We start from the raw sequence: 23,570 nt of genomic DNA, 5'->3' as shown, positions 1-23,570 counted from the left end.
CTGTAGGTCCTTTCAATGCAAATGAATGGTGGTCAGACATTTGAAGCCTCAAAAATCACAGAGGCAGCATAAAAGTAATCCATGTGGACTCCAGTGGTTTAATATTTGTCTTCTGAAACGATGCAATCACTTTGGGTGAGAAAGAATATGTAAATCATTTTTTACTATAAATCTGCACTTTTGCTTTAAGAATGTGAAAGAGGAGAGATTTATTGTAAAAAAATAAAAAAAGACTTCAATATTGATCTGTTTCTCACCTACACATATTATATTGTTTCTGAGGACATACCACTGGAGTGTTGGGGATTACTTTTATGCTGCCTTAATGATTTTTGGAGCTTCACTTGCATTGAATGGACCTACAGAGTTGAGGTACTCCTCTAAAAATCTTGGTTTTTGTTTTACAGAAGAAAGAAAGCCATATCTGGGATGGCATGAGGGTGAGTAAATGATGAGAGAATTTTCATTTTTGGGTGAACTATTCCTTTAAGAACATTATTAGTTTTTTTTATTATTATTTTGTATATAATACAATTCCCTAGTGTAAAAGATTAATTTTGTTAAACTGAATGTTAAAATTCAGAAGTTACAAATGCAAACACATACAATGTTTTGCTTTACATATAGAAATATGTGTAAAAACAAACAGGCAGCTTTATAAAATAGACCTTATGAAATGTTGGAGTACTTATGTACTTTACATGTCAATCTACTTTAAAGGAATATTCCAGGTTCAATACAAGTTAATCTTAATCAACAGCATTTGTGGCATAATGTTTGTGGTAATCAGCATTTATTTGGACTTGTCCCTCTTCTTTACAAAAAAAAAAAAAGCAAAAGTCAGGGTTACATTGAGGCACTTTCAATGGAAGTGAATGGGGCCAATTTTTTGAGGCTTTAAAAGCAGAAATGTGAAGCTTATTTTATAAAAGCACTTGTATTAATTCCTCTGTTAAAATTAATGTATTATTTGACCAGTAAAGTTGTTTAAATCTTAATTTTTAACAGTCGTTTTAGGTTATGTTGACTACATCATCATGGCAACAAAGTTTTTAAATTGGATATAACTTTACACAGTAAATGTTAGTAAGCGATTTTATCATACTAAAATAATTTTAACACGCATATTGTTTACGTCTTGTGTCTATACTTTTGATATTATTAGTATTTTACAGATTGATCCCCATTCACTTCCATTGTAACCCTCACAGTTTTTTGTTGTTTGTTTTTTTTAAAGGAAAAGTAGGGGCAAGTGAAAAAAAAAACGATTTGGGATAATCAATATTATGCCACAACTGCTTTAGATAGAGTTTGCCTTGTATTGAACCCGGAATATTCCTTTGAAGACGCTGTAAACTACTTTAATACCACTGGGAGCGGCCCGCGCGTTTTAACCAGTCAGAAAGCTAGCTTTCTGCCCGTGAATCATTTGTGCGTTCTGATTGGCTGATATGCTTTGGTGGGTGTGGTTTTGGAAAACTGGCGTGTGTTGAAGCGGAAGTTAGTACAACAAATTAAATAGTGTACATGTCACTGACAGTACACTTTAGCGTCCATGTGTTGTTGCCCCCATCGGGCGATGTATGGGCTCAGCAGAACAGTACTGGGTGTTTTGAAATTTATGGGCGTTTTCAAACCAGGATGGGCGTTTCTAAACTAACCAATGAAAGTATGGAATCTCAATGGTTTGAAAACGCCCACTGATTGGGAAAAGCCCATCCAGCAGGCTGTCACAGCATCTGGCCATATTTTACAACATGATGTGAGGTGATAAAAGAAAAGTTTTGGAAGGCGTTTCATTAACGAACATTAGAAACTTTGATGACAGTGATGCACTGCTATATTTTTTGCTTTAAAAAATACATGTTCTCTAGCTGTAGCCTTTTTGTACCTCTAGGGGGAAGCAATCAATAGTAATAATGAATGAACCGTTCCATAAAGTTATTACACCAAAGGTCCTTTAGTCACTGATGACACCCATCTTAAAGGGATAGTTCACCCAAAAATGAAGCTAATCAGAAAATTCATCCATTGGTTTCCTAATTAATTTGTGACGAATTAACCTTTTATATGTTAAATATCATTAAGCATGTTGCATGTTTAGTAAACAATACAATTGTAATGAATTTGAATTGATTGAAATATTTGTATCAATCATCGGTATATTCTGTAAAAATGTCTTACAAATGAGCGCACATTTGCATTTTCAGCTTTTAGCATTTTCAGTCTGTGGATTTACTGAGTGAATCCAGCCAGGTCTCCTAAGCAACCAAATTGGCTAGGTTGCCAGGGAAGGTAGAGTTACATGGGGTAACCTCCTCGTAGTCACTATAATGTGGTTCTAGCTCTCGGTGGGGCGCATGGCGAGTTGTGCGTGGATGCCCCTGAGAATAGCGTGAAATCTCCACAATAACGCACTCAACAAGCCATGTGATAAAATGCGCAGATTGAAGGTCTCTGACACGGAGGCAACTGAGATTCATCCTCCGCCACCCGGATTGAGTCACTACACCACCATGAGGACTTCGAGTGCATTGGGAATTGGGCATGTCAAATTGGGGAGTAAAGGGGAGAAAATCAACAACAAAAAATAAAACTGGGTTTAGAAATATTTATTTTCCCAGATTATGACAAGGGTCATTTCTGGAATGAACAGAAAAAAAACGTTACTCTTTAGTTGAGTATTCAGAGTCTGTTTTAATGGTCTAAGTTTTTTTTTATCTGGATTTTAAGATTCAAACATTAGAAAATTCAGTTGTAAACCGAGTGCATCGTCTCATTTGTGGTCGTAGGGAAATTAAAACGCAATATAAAAGCAGTTTTTATTACTTGCGGCTGGCGAAATCACATTGTCGACACATGTGTCTTAAATGTTAGAGAGAAGTGAAAATTCTGACAAAAGTTAATAATGTACAATTGTTTTTAACGCTTAGAAGCATCTCGAAATCTTTGCTGGATACTGGGAAATGTTATGTGTATTACAAAGACCTTTAAATGATAACTGAGCGAAACAGCAATCAAGAGTAACTTCCATCCTTGTTCATGACGTTATAAGCTAAGGTAAAGACTCAATGTCTTGTTGACATGGTTCTGAATGATAAATGAATAAATAAGCGCAACTCCAAATGTATCATTTATAAAAGGCAGCAAACATTTATTTACTGAAGATAAGATGGCTTAAAAAGTATTTTTATTTTAAACAATAAAGTGTTTGCACATGAGTAGCCAACAGTACATTGACCTGGATTATTGTGTTGGGACAAAATAAAAAGTGTATTTCAACAGATGAGATGTGATAAATCTCTCCCCGAAGACTGTCTCAGGACTGCATGTCCCATGGCTGCTGTGGGAGAAGGGTGAGGTGGTTATGCCGCAGTGTTCTCAGCTCGGTCAGTCGCCCCAGGAGTCGGGCGAAGCGACGTGGGTCCTGCACTGCCCCCTGACTACAGCAGCATACTCTGGACAAGAGCTCAGAAACAAACTCCTGTAAGTTCTCCACACAGCCCACAGCACGCAGAGACGGCCTGTCTGCTTCAACAGAGGATAGAAAAGGGGGGACAAACACGACTATGAGCCAGTTTACATGCACACCAATATGCTGATAACTCCTAAAAAATCATTTTTGAAATAATCTAATTATTCTCTGATTTCCACATGAAATCATGAATATGCATGCGCACCAGGTCCGGATCTAGAACGGGTAATTTAGAAGGGCAATGACACAACGGGGGGCAGGTAGTTGAACTTTAGCGTACTTGTGCGCAAGTTGCGGGTGTGTCTTCTTTCTATGCATATCATCCACTCAAGCGCATTACGTTAGGGTTAGGGTTACAGCGACTGATACCGTGATACAATATCTGTGCTACCTGCTCAGGATGTGCTACCAGCAGTAAAAACTGTGATATGTAAAGTTAAAACATGGGTAGCACATGTCGGGAGGCACAGGAGAACCTGTCGGTATGTACTACAGCAGCATGAAAGGTTTTAACCTAGGTAGCGGGGGCCTGGGTTGCTCAGCGAGTATTGATGCTGACTACCACCCCTGGAGTTGCAAGTTCGAATCCAGGGTGTGCTGAGTGACTCCAGCCTGGTCTCCTAAGCAAACAAATTGGCCCGGTTTGCTAGGGAGGGTAGAGTCACATGGGGTATCCTCCAAAATTATTTCAAATCTCATGTAAACGCAGTTTTCTTGCTTGGTCAGATTTCTTTAATAAGGTGATTTTGGGGAGTTATCAGCATATGCGTGCGTGTTAACATACATGTTGTTGGTTAATTAAGCATAATCAACGTAAGAATGTGTAAATGTGGTCTATATCTGTAAGCTAAAATCGAATTGTATTATTTGCTGTTTGACCAGGGCTTTCGATCAACCTAGCCTGAAGAGGGTGTACCCCCAAATATTTTCTGGATAATCCTAAAGGGCATATTAAATTTGACTCAACTATCAATTAACTGTCTTCTGCTGCCATCTCTCTGTTTGATAATGGAAAAAATCTCTTTACCTGCTAAAAGCAAAAAAAACAGAGATGGGATGGGGGTTATTTGTAGCCCTGTACATCAAATTGATCAAATCACAAACAGTCATTGACAAATAAGGTTTTCCAAGGTGATACAAATTTGAAATCTTTTAAAAATCTAGTTAAACCCTATAAATCTGTGTGTATCATATTTGATTTTGTACAGTGTACATCATCACCATGATGACTACTTTGTTGTAAAACCTGTTGTATGCAATGAATTAGAAATCTACTGCCTCCTGGTGAAAGTTTCTGTGCTCTTCTGGAAGCACTGCAGAAGACCTTGTTATATAATTTCCAAAACATTCACTTTCATACCATGGTGAACATGTTTTTTTGCAGTAAAATCTTTGCTGAATTTGATAAAGTAAAAGTAACCATGTTTATATTGTTAGTGATGTTTCAAAATAAGTATTCACTGAACTAAAACAACTTGTGCTTGGTTAAAATTTTGTACATTATTTAACAGAAAATGCATGTTGAAATGTGTGTACATTGAGGTACATCTCTCAATATTCCATACATTCCATTTATGGCCACCACAATAAAAAAGCCTTAACAACACTTACATTAAAATATATATTAAAGTGGGAGCTGATATGTATTTAGTTTTATATATATGAAGCCTACTCTGACATTATAAAGACCTGTTTTGCATTACAATCTATTATGACATCATCTTACTATAACCTCTCGAGCAAAGCAAAAAGTTTTAACCATTTAGATTTTTTAAATGTCAGTATAGTGTTTGGTGCACAAGAAGCATATGGTAATTGTTTTTAAAAAATAAATAAAAACAATTTATATTTAATTTGATGTGCTGAATTGTATTGTCATACATTTCTATAGACCAAGGAGAGGAAGTTGTCATTGCCAAACTCGCAAATATTTGGTATCTTTAAAAAGCCCAAGGAGTCCTCTTCAGAGATTTATTAAAATAAAAGTGAATTGCTGGGTCTCAAGAGAATAATGACATTTAAATCCTGATATTTAAAATATGATTAAAATAATTATAATAAAGAAATGTGGATATTTTCTTTTATAGAACAGCTTAATTTAAAGACAATTCATTTTGTTGACTATCATATCATTAGTAAGGCTTCAGAGGGTTAAATCTCATGTGTCAAGTTCATAGAAATGTAATGTTTGTGTTCATGTTTGCTTTACAAATTTAATGCTAAAAATGCTTAAAAAAATAATTTATAGCATGTTTTCAAAAAACATATTTAGTGATTTGGAAAATGTCATGTGGAAGTAAAAGATATTAAAATACATTCTTGCACCTTAAATAGGCTCAATTTAATTATATATATATATAAAAACATTTCTTCAGGGCAAAAATACTTTTTACAAATATGAATTAAGTGAAGAATATCAAGAAGTTTTCTCAGGGTTTCACCATGTGACCTGAACAAAATATGCCTTTACAATAATAATAATATTAATAATTAAAAGTTCATAAACAACCATAAGGGTTTGAAGGGATCCCTTTTTTCAAATATAAATAATATTTTAAAACTAAATAGTTTCACTGCTTTTTTTTTTTTTAAAGTAAAAATAGAGGTATTTTAAAGTAGAGGTGAAATGTTGTTTTGTATATATATATATATATATATTTATTTATTTATTTAATAGATCTGTAACAAAAAATTAGACACATTATTTACCCCAAAATAAAGTGTATGTGTTTTTCTCAGAGATTTGAACTGAGAGCTTTGCCACCCCTGTTTTATTCTGTTTCCTAGTGATCTTTGGTGGCAGCATTAATAGCCACATTAAAAATCCAGCAAGAATTGAACTCTGGTTTGGATAATTTACTAAATGTAAATTATGTCTAGTAATGCCCCTGGTTTGACTTAGTCCTTAACATGGTGACAACACTTAAGTTTACATGTAAATGTGTTAATTAATGAACAAGAGTGTTAATCGTAATCCACAGACCTGAACATAGCACTGCAGTTGCAGTTAGAAGTGCATATTCAGCCTCGCTTACTGCAATGGCAATCATACTGTGGAGGAAATTTACCACAGATCTCAGGAGCTCATCGTTCAGCCCTGATCAAAGATAAAAATCACAATTGGAAAAAGATGTTTTAGGCAATAATGCTACATAATACTTCAATACAATAATAAATCACTAAGCACATCATGATATGATACATTGTCACATTGGAGATGTCAGAGCATGTATTGTGAGATTTTTCCAGCAATAATTATCATGATCACCTGAGTGTGTCGGTATCCTTAGGTTATTACCAGACTTGAACTCTAATGTTTTCACCCAATCTGGATTTGAGTTATTCAAACTTAAAGGATGCAAAGCTGTTAAGAAACAAGTACATCCCAGTGAACAGTGCACTTGTATGCTGTTGAGTTGCTTGATGAGAACAGCAAAAACATCGAATTATGCATATCATGTAATTACCAGTGCTAACGCTAGAGGGATTCTCGGAGAACTGTTGAGCCAAGATCAGGAACATGACTTCAACGGAAGAGCTGGACAGCAGAGTGTTCTGGTCAGAACTTTCCAAAAGCTCAAAGCCTAAAAACAACAAACCCACAAATGAGTTCTTCACATACTGTGTGGTGTGATCTAAAAGATGCTGGGAGGAAACTGACCAGGTACACTTCTTGAAAACTGCAAAAGCTTCTCCGTCTGTGGAGGGGTCAAGTCTACACTGTTTGTTAAACTTGACCACATAGGCACCTGGGGAAACAAAGAGAACATTATTGTGATATCTTATGGGTGGTATGTCTCTAAATTAATTTAGGAAAAGATCTCTGGCATACCCGGCAGAGCAGGCTGTCTTGAACTATGTACCTACGATAAGCCTCAACAATTTTATTCACAATGCACCTCTGCTCTCTGGAGAGACCGGATGATCCCTGCAAACACATACATTTTGAGAATGACAAATTAGTCAAGTTTGAAGGTATTAGTATAAGAGGGGTTTACCCGTGTCGTGAATCTGCTTGTAGATGAGACGCTTCTGTTTTCAGAACAGTTGTCATCCTCAGTTCTCCCTGCTGATCCATTGTGTCCTTTGTGCTTGGAGCCCTTCCTCAGTCTTTTTGATTGGCATTGCACCTCTGTAAGCAGACCTGACAAAACAACACCAGCAAATCAGACACTGTTGTGGAGTAACAAAGTAGTAACACTACAAACTTGACTACATTTTTTAGTAGTGTGACAGTAGCCCAATATTGTTGGTTTTCCAGTGACAAGCTATTTTTTCACAGAGTAGCGGCGTAACATCACAAAATGCTACATTTGCCAAACTGTATTGTGCAGGCAGCAATAGTCTACAAACCATAATTAAATGTTTGGATATTAATTAAATGCACTCACCTAAACTGTCCTCTCTCTCTCTCATAAAAGCACTGGGAAGTCAAAATAATTGTAATCATGTAATTGGTTTAAACAAATGATTCATCGATTCACTTGTAGGAAGCTTTGGGAAGTCCAATGCATTTTAGTGAATCGGTTTGTTCAGGCAGTTCGTGGATTTTAATAAATTTGTAAATGATTCATTGATTCACTTGAATTGGTCATTGCGTCTTCCCTTTTTAAGTTAAATATTTAGTTAATTGCATCTGCATATCAGGAAGGAACAGATGTGTAACAGTTTTCAAGTTTTCGTTCTATAAAATAAAAAGTTTTATAGTTTTATTCGTTGAATGCAGTGCGAATGTATGGGCTTTATTTTCGTGAATGTGCAATGCCCAGCATTTTTTTTGAGATCTTGTATTTAAGATCTCATTTATATTGGTATTTTTGCACCTGTTGTCACAAAGTGATTTTTAAGTCACTGCAAATGGGGCTGTTGGAAGAAGTTGGAGAAAATAAAATGTTTGGATTTGGTTTTTTATTATTTTTACCACTATTTTATTTTGAATATTTGCATTTAATTTGGTGTTCTTTGAATTTAGAAATATTTTTTGTTTACATAAAAATTTTTTGTGTTTCAATAAATCAATTAAATATTTTTTAAATCACAAACGACAGACAGAAGTGAAGTGCGTTCTGATACAATCACTGTTAATATTATGGTAAAATGGTCTGCACTTATATAGTGCCTTTTTAACATTTACGGTATTCAAAGCGCTTTACACTGTGACTCATGCACCCATTCACACACACATTCATACAGTGTCTTGCCCAAGGACACTTCGGCACGTGGAGTCGTGTGGGCCGGGAATTGAACCACCAACCCTGCGATTAGTGGCTGACCCACTCTACCAACTGAGCCACAGCCGCCCCATAAACTACCTGTGATTTGTGTCAGAAGATGAAAATGATTAATAATACATACATTCTCTATAATTTAACCGAGCATAAATCCTGAGGAGAACCACATTTTCCATGCGTTTAAAAGGAGCGTGTCACTGTCATAGATATATGCCTGACATTCAATGCACAAAAGATTGAAAGACTATGTTTCTATTCTTCTAATATCGCTGGTGCTTGACAGGGAATAGACTATATAATAAGACGCAGACGGTGCCAGAGGATTAAATACTCCAAAATAAACTGGACTTGACCCAGCCCATTAGCGCTTTGCATGTGAAATTTCACCAAACCCACTTGCGCCTGGACTTAGCGAATGTTTGCACGAAAATTCCAAAACTTCATAGCCAAGATCATTGACTTTGTGTGTGTGTGACTCATGGCATAGCACTGCGCTTAGTGCTAGTGCTCTTAAAACAGGGCCACATAAGTTCAATTTAATGTTGTCATATTTTGATGTTTAATGCCTAATTGAGACCTAAATCAAAACAGTCCTTATGTGGCACAAAAACAAAGCATATATTTTAAATTGTATAACAAAAATCTGCAAGCAGAATTTCCTTCCTTAAAGGTTTAAAAAGATTTCCTTCATTACAAAGGTTCAATGTAGTTGGCTACTTTTTGTTAGTAGCTTGTAGTGTAGCTACAGTAACTACTTTTTTTAAAAGAGTTGCTTGTAGCTTGGGAATCTAGTTTCAATGTAGTTTCCCCACTGAAGTTGCTTTATGATGCCAACTCAACTGTGACCTGTGGATAGTGCTGGGGAGTAACGGAATACATGTAACGGGAATACGTATTTAAAATACAAAATATACAGTTATGCTCAAAGTTTGCATACCCTGGCAGAAATTGTGAAATTTTGGCATTGATTTGATTTATCAATTGTCTTTTATTTAAGGATAGTGATCATATGAAGCCATTTATTATCACATAGTAGTTTGGCTCCTTTTTAAATCATAATGATAACAGAAATCACCCAAATGGCCCTGATTAAAAGTTTACATACACTTGAATGTTTGGCCATGTTACAGACACACAAGGTGACACGCACAGGTTTAAATGGCAATTAAAGGTTAATTACCCACACCTGTGGCTTTTTAAATTGCAATTAGTGTCTGTATATAAATAGTCAATGCGTTTGTTAGCTCTCATGTGGATGTACTGAGCAGGCTAGATACTGAACCATGGGGAGCAGAAAAGAACTGTTGAAAGACCTGCGTAACAAGGTAATGGAACTTTAAAAAGATGAAAAAGGATTTAAAAAGATATTCAAAGCCTTGAAAATGCCAGTCAGTGCTGTTCAATCACTTATTAAGAAGTGGAAAATTCAGGAATCTCTTGATACCAAGCCAAGGTCAGGTAGACCAAGAAAGATTTCAGACACAACTGCCAGAAGAATTGTTTGGATACAAAGAAAACCCTACAGGTAACCTGAGGAGAAATACAGGCTGTTCTGGAGAAAGACGGTGTGGTTGTTTCAAGGAGCACAATACAACGATACTTGAACAAATATGAGCTGCATGGTCGAGTTTCCAGAAAGAAGCCTTTACTCCACAAATACCACACAAAAAGGCCAGGTTACAATATGCCCGACAACACCTCGACACGCCTCATAGCTTCTGGCACACTAATTTGGAGTGACAAGACCAAAATAGAGCTTTATTGTCAAAACCATAAGCTCCATGTTTGGAGAGGGGTCAACAAGGCCTATAGTGAAAATAATACCATCCCCACTGTGAAGTATAGTGGTGGCTCACTGATGTTTTGGGGGGTGAGCTCTAAAGGCATGGGAAAACTTGTGAAAATTGATAGCAAGATGTATGCAGCATGTTATCAGAAAATACTGGCAGACAATTTGCATTCTTCTGCACGAAAGCTGCGCATGGAACGCTCTTGGACTTTCCAGCATGACAATGACCCCCAAGCACAAGATCAAGTTGAAGTGAAGGTTCTGGAGTGGAAATCACAGTCTCCTGACCTTAATATCATCATCATCAAGCCACTCTGGGGAGATCGCAAACGTGCAGTTCGTGTAAGAAGACCAAAGACTTTGCATGACCTGGAGGAAGTTTACCAAGACGAATGTGCAGCTATACCACCTGGAAGAATTTGGGGCCTCCTAGACAACTGTTACAAAAGACCGCATGCTGTCATTGATGCTAAATGGAGCAATACTATGATGGTATAATAGTTCTTAGTATTAAAAACCAAGGGTATGCAGACTTGTGAACAGGGGTCAATACATTTTTTTTCTTTGTTGCCATGACTTATGATTGTGCCATTCTGTTATAACCTACAGTTGAATATGAATCCCAAAAGAAATAATGTGTTTTGCCTGCTCATTCATGTTTTCTTTAAATATGGTACATATTTAATACTGCCTATGGAGCAGTATCTGACAGGAAGTGGATTTCATAGAAGTGACAAATACAAACTTGAATACAAGAAGGTTCATCTCAGTTTAGAAACTTTGCATCAATCTCACACTCTGCCAGCATCCCAACGGCTCTACATTTGCGCAGTCTGCAATCCTGACACTTTCTTCGCATGTACATATCCATCTCGCAGCTTCCACCGCTCTTGCAGCGGTACACTGCCTTTTTAGTCACGCTTCTTCGAAAGAAACCTGAACAAAGAGGTACTGGTTCTCAGAAATAGACAGGATAGTTGATACTTTGTTTGTAAAGACCACATGAAATCAAAATTAGAGTTTTTAAGTGCATGAAGGATTTATGCTGTCAAATTTTTAGTACAGATTGCTTTCTAAGATATGGTGATTGACGAACCTTTGCAGCCTTCACAGGTGAGGGCGTTGTAGTGATATCCTGAAGCCTTGTCACCACATACCACACAGAGCTCGTCCTGACCCTTCACGCGAACTCCATGGCCCATCCTTGGCTTCTTCATCAGGGGAAGACTAACAATGCTACCCCTTGCTGGGCTTTGGATCTCTATGTCTGGCTCGCAGATGTACTCTGAGCATTGGTGACTGTAGAGGTAGGGTGGGTTACACTGTTGAGCGTTTGGCACGCCATACATCGAGAATTGCACATTGACAGAGCTAAACGGCTGCTGGCCATAGAGAGGAATTTGTAGATCTGGATCCTGGTAAGAGCAGCCCAGTGGATCCATAAGAACATCTGCAGCAAGAACATAAAGGGATATCTTGAGATGGAAATGAATGAAACAACTGAAAATGTTACACAAGTAATATGTTCCTTTCTCACATGATTCTCAAATTACCTAACGACTTCTATGAGGCCATTGGGATGTAAAATGCAAAAGCCAGACCAAGACCTTTTAGATCTTTTCTGTCTCTGGAAACAGGATGCAGCTGAAGAGGTTACAGTTTTGTTTATGCTTGTTATTTGCTTTATAGGTTTTTATAAGCATATTGAATGGATCCTTCGTGATGTTTTTTGTTTTTGTTTTTTGGAAGGAAGGTTATGAAGATGGATTTTAGATTTGAGTTCCCCACATGTCACTACTGGCATAATTTTTGAATCCCGTCTGCACAAGTCAGAATAATTTATTTCTGTCTTGACTGCAACTTTGGAGCTAACTTGGAGAACTTTGGTTCTGGTAATTTTGTCTTTATTCTCAAAATATTCAGACTTTAATCTCATAATGTTTGCTTTATTCTCGAAATCTTAGATAAAAGTTTTTTTTCCCCCACTATTCTGCCATCATATATCTTAAAATTCAGAGACAACTATAAATAAGCCATTTGTAGAATAATATCCCAAAAAATTTTAAACACTGGTGCTATGAAAATTATTATTGTAATTTTTTTTTTAAATGCCAACCAACATTGGTTAACAAAAATGTGTGTTTTGGGCAGAACCACCATCTGTATGAACCAATACAAATGGGGGTGTTGGGGAAACGTGTTTAAAAAACATTCATTTAAAAATATTTGCCATTCGTTTTGCCATTCTGTTTCATGATGCTAGTTGTGCAGAAATTACACACTTCAATAAATACAATTATTTTTACTCAAAGTATTCAATTCATTTACAGCAAATCTATCTTCTCTTGGTCATCCTTCAATGATTATCTCAAGCTATGTGGCAGTCTGTTTCCTGGCCTTCAATCCTAGCTTTCCCGCACAGATGTTTTGTGTCCTGTTAAGGCTAGAACATAACTTTGCTCTGCAATCATTTATTTGTAAACCACAGGAGTTCTCTGTAAACATTTATGTTGGTGAAAAACTTTGCAAAATACTATCTCTGATTGGTCGTGAAAGAATGGGGACTGTCAAAAGTATTTGTATAACATGTATGTACATTTTCAGTAATAATTCCACAAAAAACATTATTAGAAGAGGGTAGATAACATACCCATAGATACATAGTTTCTAAGCAGACGTTTATATCCTAAGAGACTTAAGGGTCAATGAAATTATGTAATTTTGTCAGAGCTATGAAGTTATTCAAAAAACATTAAAAGTTCAAATGCATTTTGATATTTAAGTAAGAAATTGTGGTGTAACTGTCCGGAGACTGAAAAAAAAAAAAAAGCATAATTAAAAGCTAAAATTCATGAAAAAAATAAATGTTGGCACGAATAGTTTTGAATAAATTCTATAACAATAAATACACATACACTGGTGGCCAAAAGTTTGGAATAATGTACAGATTTTGCTGTTTCAGAAGGAAATTTGTACTTTAATTCATCAGTGACATTCAACTGATCACAAAGTATAGTCCGGACATTACTGATGTAATAAACGGCACCATCACTATTTGAAATAAATAAAGACATTTTTGATCAAATCTAGACAAGCCCCATTTCCAGCAGCCATCACTCCAACACCTTATCCTTGAGTAATCATGCTAAATTGCTAATTTGGTACTAGAAAATCACTTGCCATTATATCAAACACACAGATGAAAGCTATTTGGTTCATTAATGAAGCCTAACATTGTCTTTGTTTTTGAGTTACCATGTATGCAGTAGACTGGCATGTTTTAAGGTCAATTTTAGGTAAAAAGAAACAGCTTTCTCTAGAAACTCATCAGTCAATCGTTGTTTTGAGTTATGAAGGATATACAATGCTTGAAATTGCCAAAAAACTGAAGATTTCATACAAAGGACAACTGGCTCTAACAAGAAGAGAAAAAGACGTGGAAGGCCAGATGTACAACTGTACAAGAGGATAAGTACATCAGAGTCTCTAGTTTGAGAAATAGACACCTCACATGTCCTCAGCTGACAGCTTCATTGAATTCTACCCGCTCAACACCAGTTTCATGTACAACAGTAAAGAGAAGACTCAGGTGTTCAGGCCTTATGGGAAGAATTGCAAAGAAAAAGCCACTTTTGAAACAGAAAAAGAAAAAGTGTGAGTGGGCAAAGAAACACAGACATTGGACAACAAATAATTGGAAAAGAGTGTTATGGTTCTTAACCCCATTGAGCTTTTGTGGGATCAGCTAGACTGTAAGGTGTGTGAGAAGTGTCCGACAAGACAGTCACATCTATGGCAAGTGCTACAGGAAGTGTGGGATGAAATGTCACCCGAGTATCTGGACAAACTGACAGCTAGAATACCAAGGATCTACAAAGCTGTCATTGTTGCACGTGGAGGATTTTATTAGAAGAACACTTTGAAGTAGTTTAAGAAGTTCTAAACATGTTTCTTTTCAAATTGTAATAGTAATTTTTCATGTTATTAATGTCCTGACTATACACTGTGATCAGTTGAATGCCACTTTGTTGAACAAAAGCACCAATTTCTTGCCATAAGAGAAAAATCTGTACATGACAGTGTATATTCTTTACAAGTTCATATAGGCTCATTTAGTCCTGAGCAAATTAAAGGAATAGTTCACCTTAAAAATGAAAATGCTCTCATAATTTACTTGCGCTAATGCCATCCCAGATGTGTATGACTTTCTTCCGCCAAACTCAAATGATGATTTGTAGAAGAATATTTCAGCTCTGTAGGTACATACAATGCAAGTGAATGGTGGCCAGAACTTTGAAACTACAAAAGCACAAAGGCAGCATAGAAGTACTCCACACGACTTCCACGTTTGGGTGAGAAACAGATAAATATTTAAGTCCTTTAAGATCTTATTTTTTTCTTCTTCTTTTGTTTTTGGTGATTCACATTCTTTGTGCATATCACCACCTACTGGGCAGGGAGGAGAATTAATTGTAAAAAAAAAAATAAAAGACTTAAATATTGTTTTGTACCCACAGCTATCATATGTCTTCTGAAGACATGGATTAAACCAATGGAGTCTTATAGATTACTTTTAAGTTGCCTTTATCTGCATTTTGGAGCTTCAGAATTTTGGTCACCATTCACTTGCATTATATGGACCTACAGAGCTGATATGTTGTTCTAAAATCAAGTGTTTGCCTTCAGCAGAAGAAAAAGTCATGCACATCTGGGATGGCATGAGGATGAGTAATTGATGAGAGAATTTTCATTTTTGGGTTAACTATCCCTTTAAGGTACTGTAAACTGATTTGGTGTGCTGTCATTAATGAAGGGGATTGAGCGCACCCTTCCCCCACCCATCCACTGTATGAAGAGCATGGCAGGTTCATTTGATTTCAATAATAAAACATTTTCAACATTATTGCATTTCTATAATAAAGCGTGGTCTCACCATAATACTGTGGCGGCTCAGTAATGTCAAATGTGTCTGAGGCGGAAAGGTAACCGCCGACTGACATGCTCATCTCAGGATCTGTCCCCTCTCTCATCTGAACAGTCAGATTCTTGAGCTTCACAGAGAATATCTGGACCTATAAAAGAATGCAAAAACTTTCATTCACCCTACATGAGGATCATAATCCACTGTCTTCAAACATTACTTTGTTTATTGCACTGAGAACAGCAGGCTCTTCAACCCTAGAGTTAGATGAGCTATTTTAGGCATCACTGTCACGAAAAGGTTATGACAGAACCTCATGAAGGCTGTAGAAATCTCAGTCTGTGATCCTCAGGGGCTCTGAGAGGAGATGAAGAGCATCAACTGTGAGAATAAGACTAAAGATGAGGCCTGTTTGTCCAAACAGCTGCTCTGGCACGAGTTTTAGAGGAAAAGACCCAAGAAAGCGAAGCCTGTCCCAATCGGTCTCAGCAGATTTGGCCTGTAGGGGACTCCCAGCATTGAGCAGCAGCTGTTCGACCCCTAGAACTCACCTAACATCGCACCCTTGACCAGGAATATTACAACTCAAAAGAGGACCTACAAACACTTGAAACAGAGTGATCACCATTGGAGGGATTCATTTTGTCATATGCTGACTTCGTCAAAATGATCAGTGCCCATGAACAGCACCATAATACCAGTGGGAAGCTCTAGATTTTCTTTGAACCCAGATTGTTTGAATTGGGGGCAAAAACATCCATGGTGGAACTTATGACAGAAAGTTTGGTGAATTGTGAACATTGACTGTAAAATGTACAGTAGTTTGTAGAATTTAGTGTGCTGTTGATAGCGGTAAAGGACATAACTACTCATTTAACCAATTTATGAGGCGTCAGTCCTGCACGACAATAGTAGGGGCAGTGGTAGCTCAGTGGTTGAGGCTCGGGGTTACTGACCAGAAGGTCGGGGGTTCAAGCCCAAGCACCACCAAGATGCCACTGTTGGGCCCTTGAGCAAGGCACTTAACTCCAGGTTGCTCTGGGGGGATTGTCCCTGTAATAAGTGCACTGTAAGTCGCTTTGGATAAAAGTGTCTGCCAAATGCATAAAAGTAAAAATTCTCTGATAATTTACTCACCCATATGCCATCCCAGATGTTTATGACTTTCTTCTTCTGCTGAACACAAATAATTTCTCAGCTCTAAAGAGTCATACAATGCCAGTCAACATGGTCCAAAACAGTGAAACTCAAATAGCACATAAAGTCAGCATTGAAGTAATCCATATGACTCCAGTGGTTAAATCTTTTATTCCAAACTTTTGGCTGTCCTTTTTGGAGTTTGAAAGGTCTGGCCACCATTCACTTGCATTGCATGGACCTACAGAGCTGAAGTATTCTTCTAAAAATCTTTGCTTGTGTTTTGCAGAATAAAGAAAGTCATACACATCTCAGATGGCATGAGGGTGAGTAAATGATGAGAGTATTTATATTTATGGGTGAACTGTCCCCATAGGGCTAGGGTAGGGCTGCCAACTGTCCCATAATTGCTGGGACATCCCTTAATTAAGAGGTGGAATGCTATATTACTGTACAATGATCTATCCAGATTTGCTTTCCTCGTAATATCTCATTACTTTACATTTATGCATTTGGAAGACACTTCTATCCAAAAGGTACTTGTTGTGCATTCAAGGTATTCATTTTTTATCAGAATGTCTGTTCCCTGGGATCAAACCCTTGACTTTGGTGTTGTTAGTGCTGTGCTCTACCAGTTGAGCTACAGGAATTATTTTAAACACTAAGGATCTCCATGTTCTGTGCGGCAATATGGGTTGATCTCTCTTTCCCAAGGGGAAAGACAGAGTGACATCAGCTCATCTCTGGAGCCTTAGGGAGTGTTTATACACACTGTTTGCCACGGCTCTGTTTGTCATGCAGTTAATCTTTGACACTGAAAAGATTTTGGGTTGGAGGAATCTAACCTTCCCACCCTATATATTTTAGACACTGTGGAGGGCCGGGGTGACGGGGCTGGCTTTCCTGAAAACCGACAAATGATGATATTAACACGTGCCCTCTCGCATCCAATTTATTGTGCTGACATAGAACATCCTAAACTGCGTTATTGTGTTAGCATCTCAAACACAAAGAGGCTGACCTAAGTTTCGGGTTTTGTTAGGGCAGTGTTGAAACAGATATCATTAGTGCCTCTGAGACACAAGGGAGTGAACATTTTTGTTATTTCTCCCTTGCCATCCATCACAATGACTGTGCGTTTTTTCCTAAAAATAAATTGTTTAAAAAGGACCTTTGTGAACTCCATGGACAGCTTAATTTTAAAAGGGGTTAGAAGAGGCAAGACACTAATGAGAATGGGGTGGAAAGAGTTTTTCCTCACGTAGTTTTTCCAAGTACATAAATAGCAAGTCGGGGAAACCGGGGCTAGATGTCACACTTTAATCTCAGGTTAGGTTTATTTTGAAAAGTTTGAAATGTTGTATAAACAAATGCCTTAAAACCTTAGTTTCAATAAAGCTATGAATATTTCCATCATTATTGCTGACAGCTACAGATCTTTGAACACACATTGATCTTGGGGCATGTTGTCACACGTATGGGGTAAGTTGTCACAATGGAACGTGCCATTTAACAGCCTTGTTAATAGACTTGTAGCACAGTATAAAAATGGTATGAAACACAAAATAATTAATGAAACAGCAAGAATGTAAAAGTTAACATACAGAAATATCATACTGTTGTTTTGGCCAAAACAATATTGTTATTAATACAAATAAATCAATGGTTTAATGGTTTAAATACCATAGTCCTGAGAACACTGTTTGACCTTTCAATTAAAATCTACCTTACCTTTGCCTGAATGCATGCCAGTGTGGTTTTATTGTTTTCACTATTTCATATAAGAGCAATAGCAAAAATATGAATTGAGTTGGAAAGCTACAATTCACAAAACATTTTCTAATTTAAGACAGTTTTGAACTAGATGTTTGAAACCAGATTATGAAACTACTGCAAGAGAAAACACACATTTGTGTAATTTGAATTTTTACTCAAAACCATACGATTACTGAGATATTACCCTTGTGGCAACTAGCCCCGGTGTGCTCTAAATAAATAGATAAATGAAACTATTGTTGTCATAATATGTGAAGTCCCAATGCAAGTACAGTCTGTATTAGATGTGCAAATATAGTAAATAATAATGTTACATATGATAAAGTCCAGACAGCACTCTATCAACAACAACAACAAATATGCTTTAGAAACCTCTTTTCCATCACCAGTTTATTTCTCTTCATCTATTCATTCTTCAGCTATTCTGTTATCTTGTTTGATGTTTGCTCATTGTCTGCTTGTAGCTTAGCTTGGGCAGCAGCATGTTTACAGATTTGAGCAGGAAACAGGACTCTTAGATTAGACGGCCTTGCACAGGGATGTTTGGGGGGTGTTGGACTAAAGTCCAGAGCTGCTAGTAATGTTCTGAACGCAGGCAATTATCAGCAATGGTACTGACGTCAGTCTCGTTAACTCGAAATAGACCATGGAAATAGAAATTTAAGGTATCCACATAGATAATGAAATTGTGGGAAAAGCTGTCTTTTATTTAATTTTTTTTGGTGTTGACCTCCTTCAAAATTTCTATGTAAAACACTTTACAGACAGAATAAATATGCAACAAAAGGTCTTAAAATATGACCAAAAATAAATAAAGAAATCAGAGCACTTAGCAAGGGAATTTGAAAATAAATTGAACCCAATAAAAGAGACCAAATAAGGCAAATAATCTTCTAAAATTAGATTTAGCACTTAGTACGAGTTAATATCTGTATATTGTTGTTGTTAGATGTTCTCTCTTCATTAAAATTGGTTGAGGAAAACCTGATCATTACAATAAAGAATATATTTAAAATAAACAATTGCTGGTCTCATATTTCATCCAAAACCTTGAAGGGTGAATCAGTTAATCAATATTAAGATTATGATCTCAGGTCTGATATATACACTACCAGTCAAAGGTATGGACACACATTCTCATTTCATATAGTAACAATTCATATTTGTCTATAAAACTAATTTCAAGCATTTAAGCATACGTTTTAAGGAATCTTTTGATTGGTAGTGTACAGCTATTGTTCAAAATGTACCCTCAATCTGTAAAGACAGTTTCTAGAGAAAACAGATTTTGTGTGCTTACCAGCTCTGATGTTCCATGTGCTGAATTTCAGCTTGATTTGCCTCTTACATTTGTGATGTTGACAGCAGTCCAGCCCCTGATTTCCAACACTTGCCAAATACAGACAGGAGCACACATGCGCAAAACAAACAGTTCTCTCCTCCAACTCAAACCGTTCATTCAAACACACACAGTACATGTCTTTGAGCCCCACTGTTTAAACTGTACGCACGGGACCAAAGTCGATAACACAAAAAAGGAACGTTTAGTGTTGTCTTGTAGCTGTGAGCGCAACGGTGAGGGCAGTGAAATTAATGCATCATTATTCTAAGATCAGCTTTACAATCAGTGAAAAGTGATGAAAAGATTTAGGAGTTTTCTTAAAACTGCACCAATATCAGACCAAATACCCAAATATGCAAATTCTATCATTATTTAGGCAATTCATTTGAAAACACATTAGTTTTATGTTTAAGCCTGTCATCCACTCAAGAAAGACGTTTTTCTCCTCCAAAAATGGTGACTTTTGAAAACGCTTTTATACCGCACGTATACTTTTGAAAACGATGACATAGGAAACTGAAGGAGGTTTCAAACTTAAACAGATAAGTGTGGACATGGCCTTACTTTCCCTCATGTCGTCCCAAATCCATTTTCTTACTTTATTCCGTGGAACACAAAATAAGATATTTAGCAGGATGTCCAAGCTGCTCTTTTCAAACAAAGAAATGGTGTGAATGGTGAACAGCTGTCAAGCAAGACTTACAGTAAATAATAACTTAAAGGAAGAGTTCGCCCAAAAATAATCCTCTTAACATATCTCAAACTTGTGTAGAGATATGATGCGTTTATATCCATACAATGCAAGTCCATGGGATCCAACATTTTCAAGCTCCAAAAAGGACATAAAGGCAGCATAGTTTAACCAAGTGACTCAGTTAGTTTAATCCATGTCTTCTGAAGTGATCATCATGATTTGAACCTTGATTAAGAATTCTCGTGCTTGATGCATGATATAAATGCCCTATGCGCATGCATCAAGTGTGAGGAAGTGTTATTGAGCCATGCAGACTGTGGATATATCACTTCAGAAGACATGGATGAAACAGCTCGAGTCGTATGGATTACCTTTATGCTGCCTCTATGTCCTTTTTAGACCTTGAAATTGTTGGACTCCATGGACATGCATTGTTTGAACAAAAACATCTCTTGTGTTCTGCAGAAGAAAGAAAGTTGTACAAATTATTTTTGAATCATTTATTGATCATAGAAGATTTTTGGGTGAATTATTTTTTATAAATTTCAGCCTATTTCTCACAAAAAGCTATCATATGATTTCAGAAGACTTGGAATATAGTGCAGAAGTCATGTGATATGACTATGATACTTTTTGGAGCTTGAACTGGAGCCCTTAGTCCCCATGCATTGAACATTGGAGAGCATCTTGGACATTCTGCTAACTTTCTCATTTTGTGTTCCATGTAAAAAGGAAGACATAGGTTTGGAACAACATGAGGGTGAGTTAAAGATAGAATTTTCATTTTGGTTGAATTATTCCTTTGAAATAAATACTACTTTCTAAAGAGTGAAACACACACACACACACACACACACACACACACACACACACACACACACACACACACACACACACTGTGAATGAGTGGGCTCATTAGAACATTCCCAGCAGCCTAGTGTTTATAAACAGCTCTAGTTCATCTAACTGATTGATGAGCACTCACTATCTCTCCGTTCTTCCTGCCCCTCCTCCTAGAGCTTACTTGCTTCAGCCCGAGTTTCACAACCACCCTACCAAACTCCCACATCCCTCAGACACTACACAATTCAGCTGGACAAACGCAACTCAGCAAGACCCCTCTATCGCTCTCACACACACAAAGACCCCAACCCCTCTTTTGCTCCATGGGTGGGCGATTCACGTCCTTCGATGGGGGCTGAGTGAGGAGACATTCTGCGGGTCACAGATCCCGCCCTAATGCTCTTAACTCACTGGAAGCTAATGACAGTGACTGTTGTAATGAGGAAAAACAACATACATGTTTTCAAGAACAAAAGGGCTGCTGATATGAACCATGGGGTAGCACATGGAGCCAAGGTTCTTCCTGAAATGAAGAGAAATGTGTCCTGAAGATATTTTCAGGCTCTGTTACAACATCTAGTTGGCCGCCTGCCTATATAGGCTTGCTCCATATGCAAAGATTATTCCAAAATGTACCTTCTAAAAAGGGACCATCTTAGGCCACGTTCACATTAATACATTTGAAAATGCATTATTTTTGCTACGTTTGCGCCTCTTATCCACACTGGAACCATCGCAAGCCCTTTTGACATTTTATTCAGATTATACATTTACAGTAGATATCAACAATTACATTTTTACTTGTGAAAATACTCATTTCTGATATTGGTATTTAGGTTTGCACTGGTAAATATGTTCATTCTTGATATTAAAAATGACGTGATTTCTTGCAGAACTATCAAAATTTCAATTAAATAGTCAAAATGTTTAATTACCTTGTAATTTTTACATTTCAACTAGTATTAAACATTACTGATATATATAAAAAAAAAATATTTCAACTAGTAGAATTTCAAAATGATCTGTTATTCATTCCTATTCAAAATGCAATTACAGATTTCAATAATTAATTTTTTACTAGTTGATATTCCAATTTCACAAATCAGCAATGCACTTCTTACTAGTAAACATTTAAATTTTCTATATTAACAAGTACATAGTTACTAGTAAAAATATCCATTCCTGATATCAACAATTTAATTACTACTATAGTGAAAATGCTGATTTTTCATATGTGTAAATGTATTTAAAAAAATGTAAGATCCGGGTTAAATACAAGTTAAGTTCAATTGACAGAATTTGTGGCATAATGTTGATTACCACAAAAAGCTCTTTAAACTCGTCTCTCCTTTTCTTTAAAAATAAACAAAAATCCTCAAGATACATTGAGGCACTTACAATGGAAGTGAATGGGGCCCATTTTTGAAAGGTTTAAACACAGAAATGTGAAGCTTATAATTTTATTAAAGCATTTATATTAATTATTATGTTAAGATTCTTGTATTATTTGAGCTGGAAAGTTGTTTAAATTCATTTTAAATCATTTTTACAGTCATTTGAGTGTTTTAGGGTTTGTTGACATTACATCATCATGTCAACCAAGTTGTAAAACTGGCTATTAACTTTACACAGAAAAGGTTAGTAAATTACTTTATCACACTTAAATCATCTTACCACGCATATTGTTTAAGTCTTGTGGCTGTACTTTTGAAAAAGTGAGTATTTTAACGTTTACGAATTGGCCCCCATTTACTTCCATTGCAAGTGTCTCACTGTAACCCAGATTTCTTTTTTTTAAGAAAAAGAGGGACAAGACAAAATACATTTTTGTGATAGTCAATATTATGCCACAAATGCTGTCGATTGACCATAACTAGAACCTGGAAAATTCAATTTCTTAAACATTTCTTGATTTCATTGAAGAAGTGTCTGAAGGAAGAGAAAGGGAGCTTCTGGCTATGGTTAAGAAGGAAGTACACAAAGTAAAGGATGTGCAGGAGTGAGAAAGTAGGGATAGGGAACATTTGTGAGGTTTGAGATAATATGTGGTACAATTAAGTTGGAGGAAAGAATACTAGGGCTAGTGTCTCTCTAGTATGCTAGCTCTGAGTATTTAAGAGGATGGTACATAGAGTTGTGTGGTGAAGTAGTATGCCACACGGAACCGGGGGCACTGAGCACACATTAACAGTGCCAGTGGGGCTAGCACACAGACTAAAATTTCCCTGAATGTTATCAACTGTAAAAAGAAGAATGTCTTAATGGGAAGGCAAGAATGCAAGGAAATGGAAAGGATCCGGCAGGCAATAATGCCCAGCAGGTTTTGACAGCTACCTGTGCTCCAGATCTTTAGTTGCAATCA

At 36.7% G+C, this 23,570-nt stretch overlaps 1 protein-coding gene across 1 annotated transcript; it reads right to left on the bottom strand.

Annotated features, from left to right (window-relative positions):
* Window positions 1-3,114: 3,114 nt before the first annotated feature.
* Window positions 3,115-19,739, bottom strand: nr1h5 (nuclear receptor subfamily 1, group H, member 5). Its single transcript, XM_052095167.1, has 11 exons — window positions 19,630-19,739; window positions 15,429-15,567; window positions 11,592-11,945; window positions 11,291-11,431; window positions 7,474-7,619; window positions 7,308-7,403; window positions 7,137-7,224; window positions 6,943-7,059; window positions 6,744-6,839; window positions 6,459-6,572; window positions 3,115-3,528 (listed from the first exon to the last, which is right to left on the bottom strand). Exons 2-11 carry the CDS (start codon window positions 15,523-15,525, stop codon window positions 3,320-3,322), a joined length of 1,458 nt encoding a protein of 485 aa, XP_051951127.1. The 5' UTR covers window positions 15,526-15,567; window positions 19,630-19,739; the 3' UTR covers window positions 3,115-3,319.
* Window positions 19,740-23,570: the final 3,831 nt, after the last annotated feature.

The sequence above is a fragment of the Xyrauchen texanus genome, chromosome 27 (genome assembly GCF_025860055.1).
Source record: "Xyrauchen texanus isolate HMW12.3.18 chromosome 27, RBS_HiC_50CHRs, whole genome shotgun sequence".
NCBI classification, from domain to species: domain Eukaryota; kingdom Metazoa; phylum Chordata; class Actinopteri; order Cypriniformes; family Catostomidae; genus Xyrauchen; species Xyrauchen texanus.
This window is presented reverse-complemented; position numbering and strand designations above follow the sequence as displayed.

Excerpts from the sequence above, each read along its gene's own strand:
- nr1h5 (XM_052095167.1), bottom strand. The coding sequence starts at position 15,525 with ATGAGAGAGGGGACAGATCCTGAGATGAGCATGTCAGTCGGCGGTTAC. Across the intron at positions 11,432-11,591 it reads CACCTGTGAAGGCTGCAAAG|GTTTCTTTCGAAGAAGCGTG; the intron begins GTTCGTCAATCA and ends CTCTTTGTTCAG. Across the intron at positions 3,529-6,458 it reads AACTGCAGTGCTATGTTCAG|ACAGGCCGTCTCTGCGTGCT; the intron begins GTCTGTGGATTA and ends CTGTTGAAGCAG.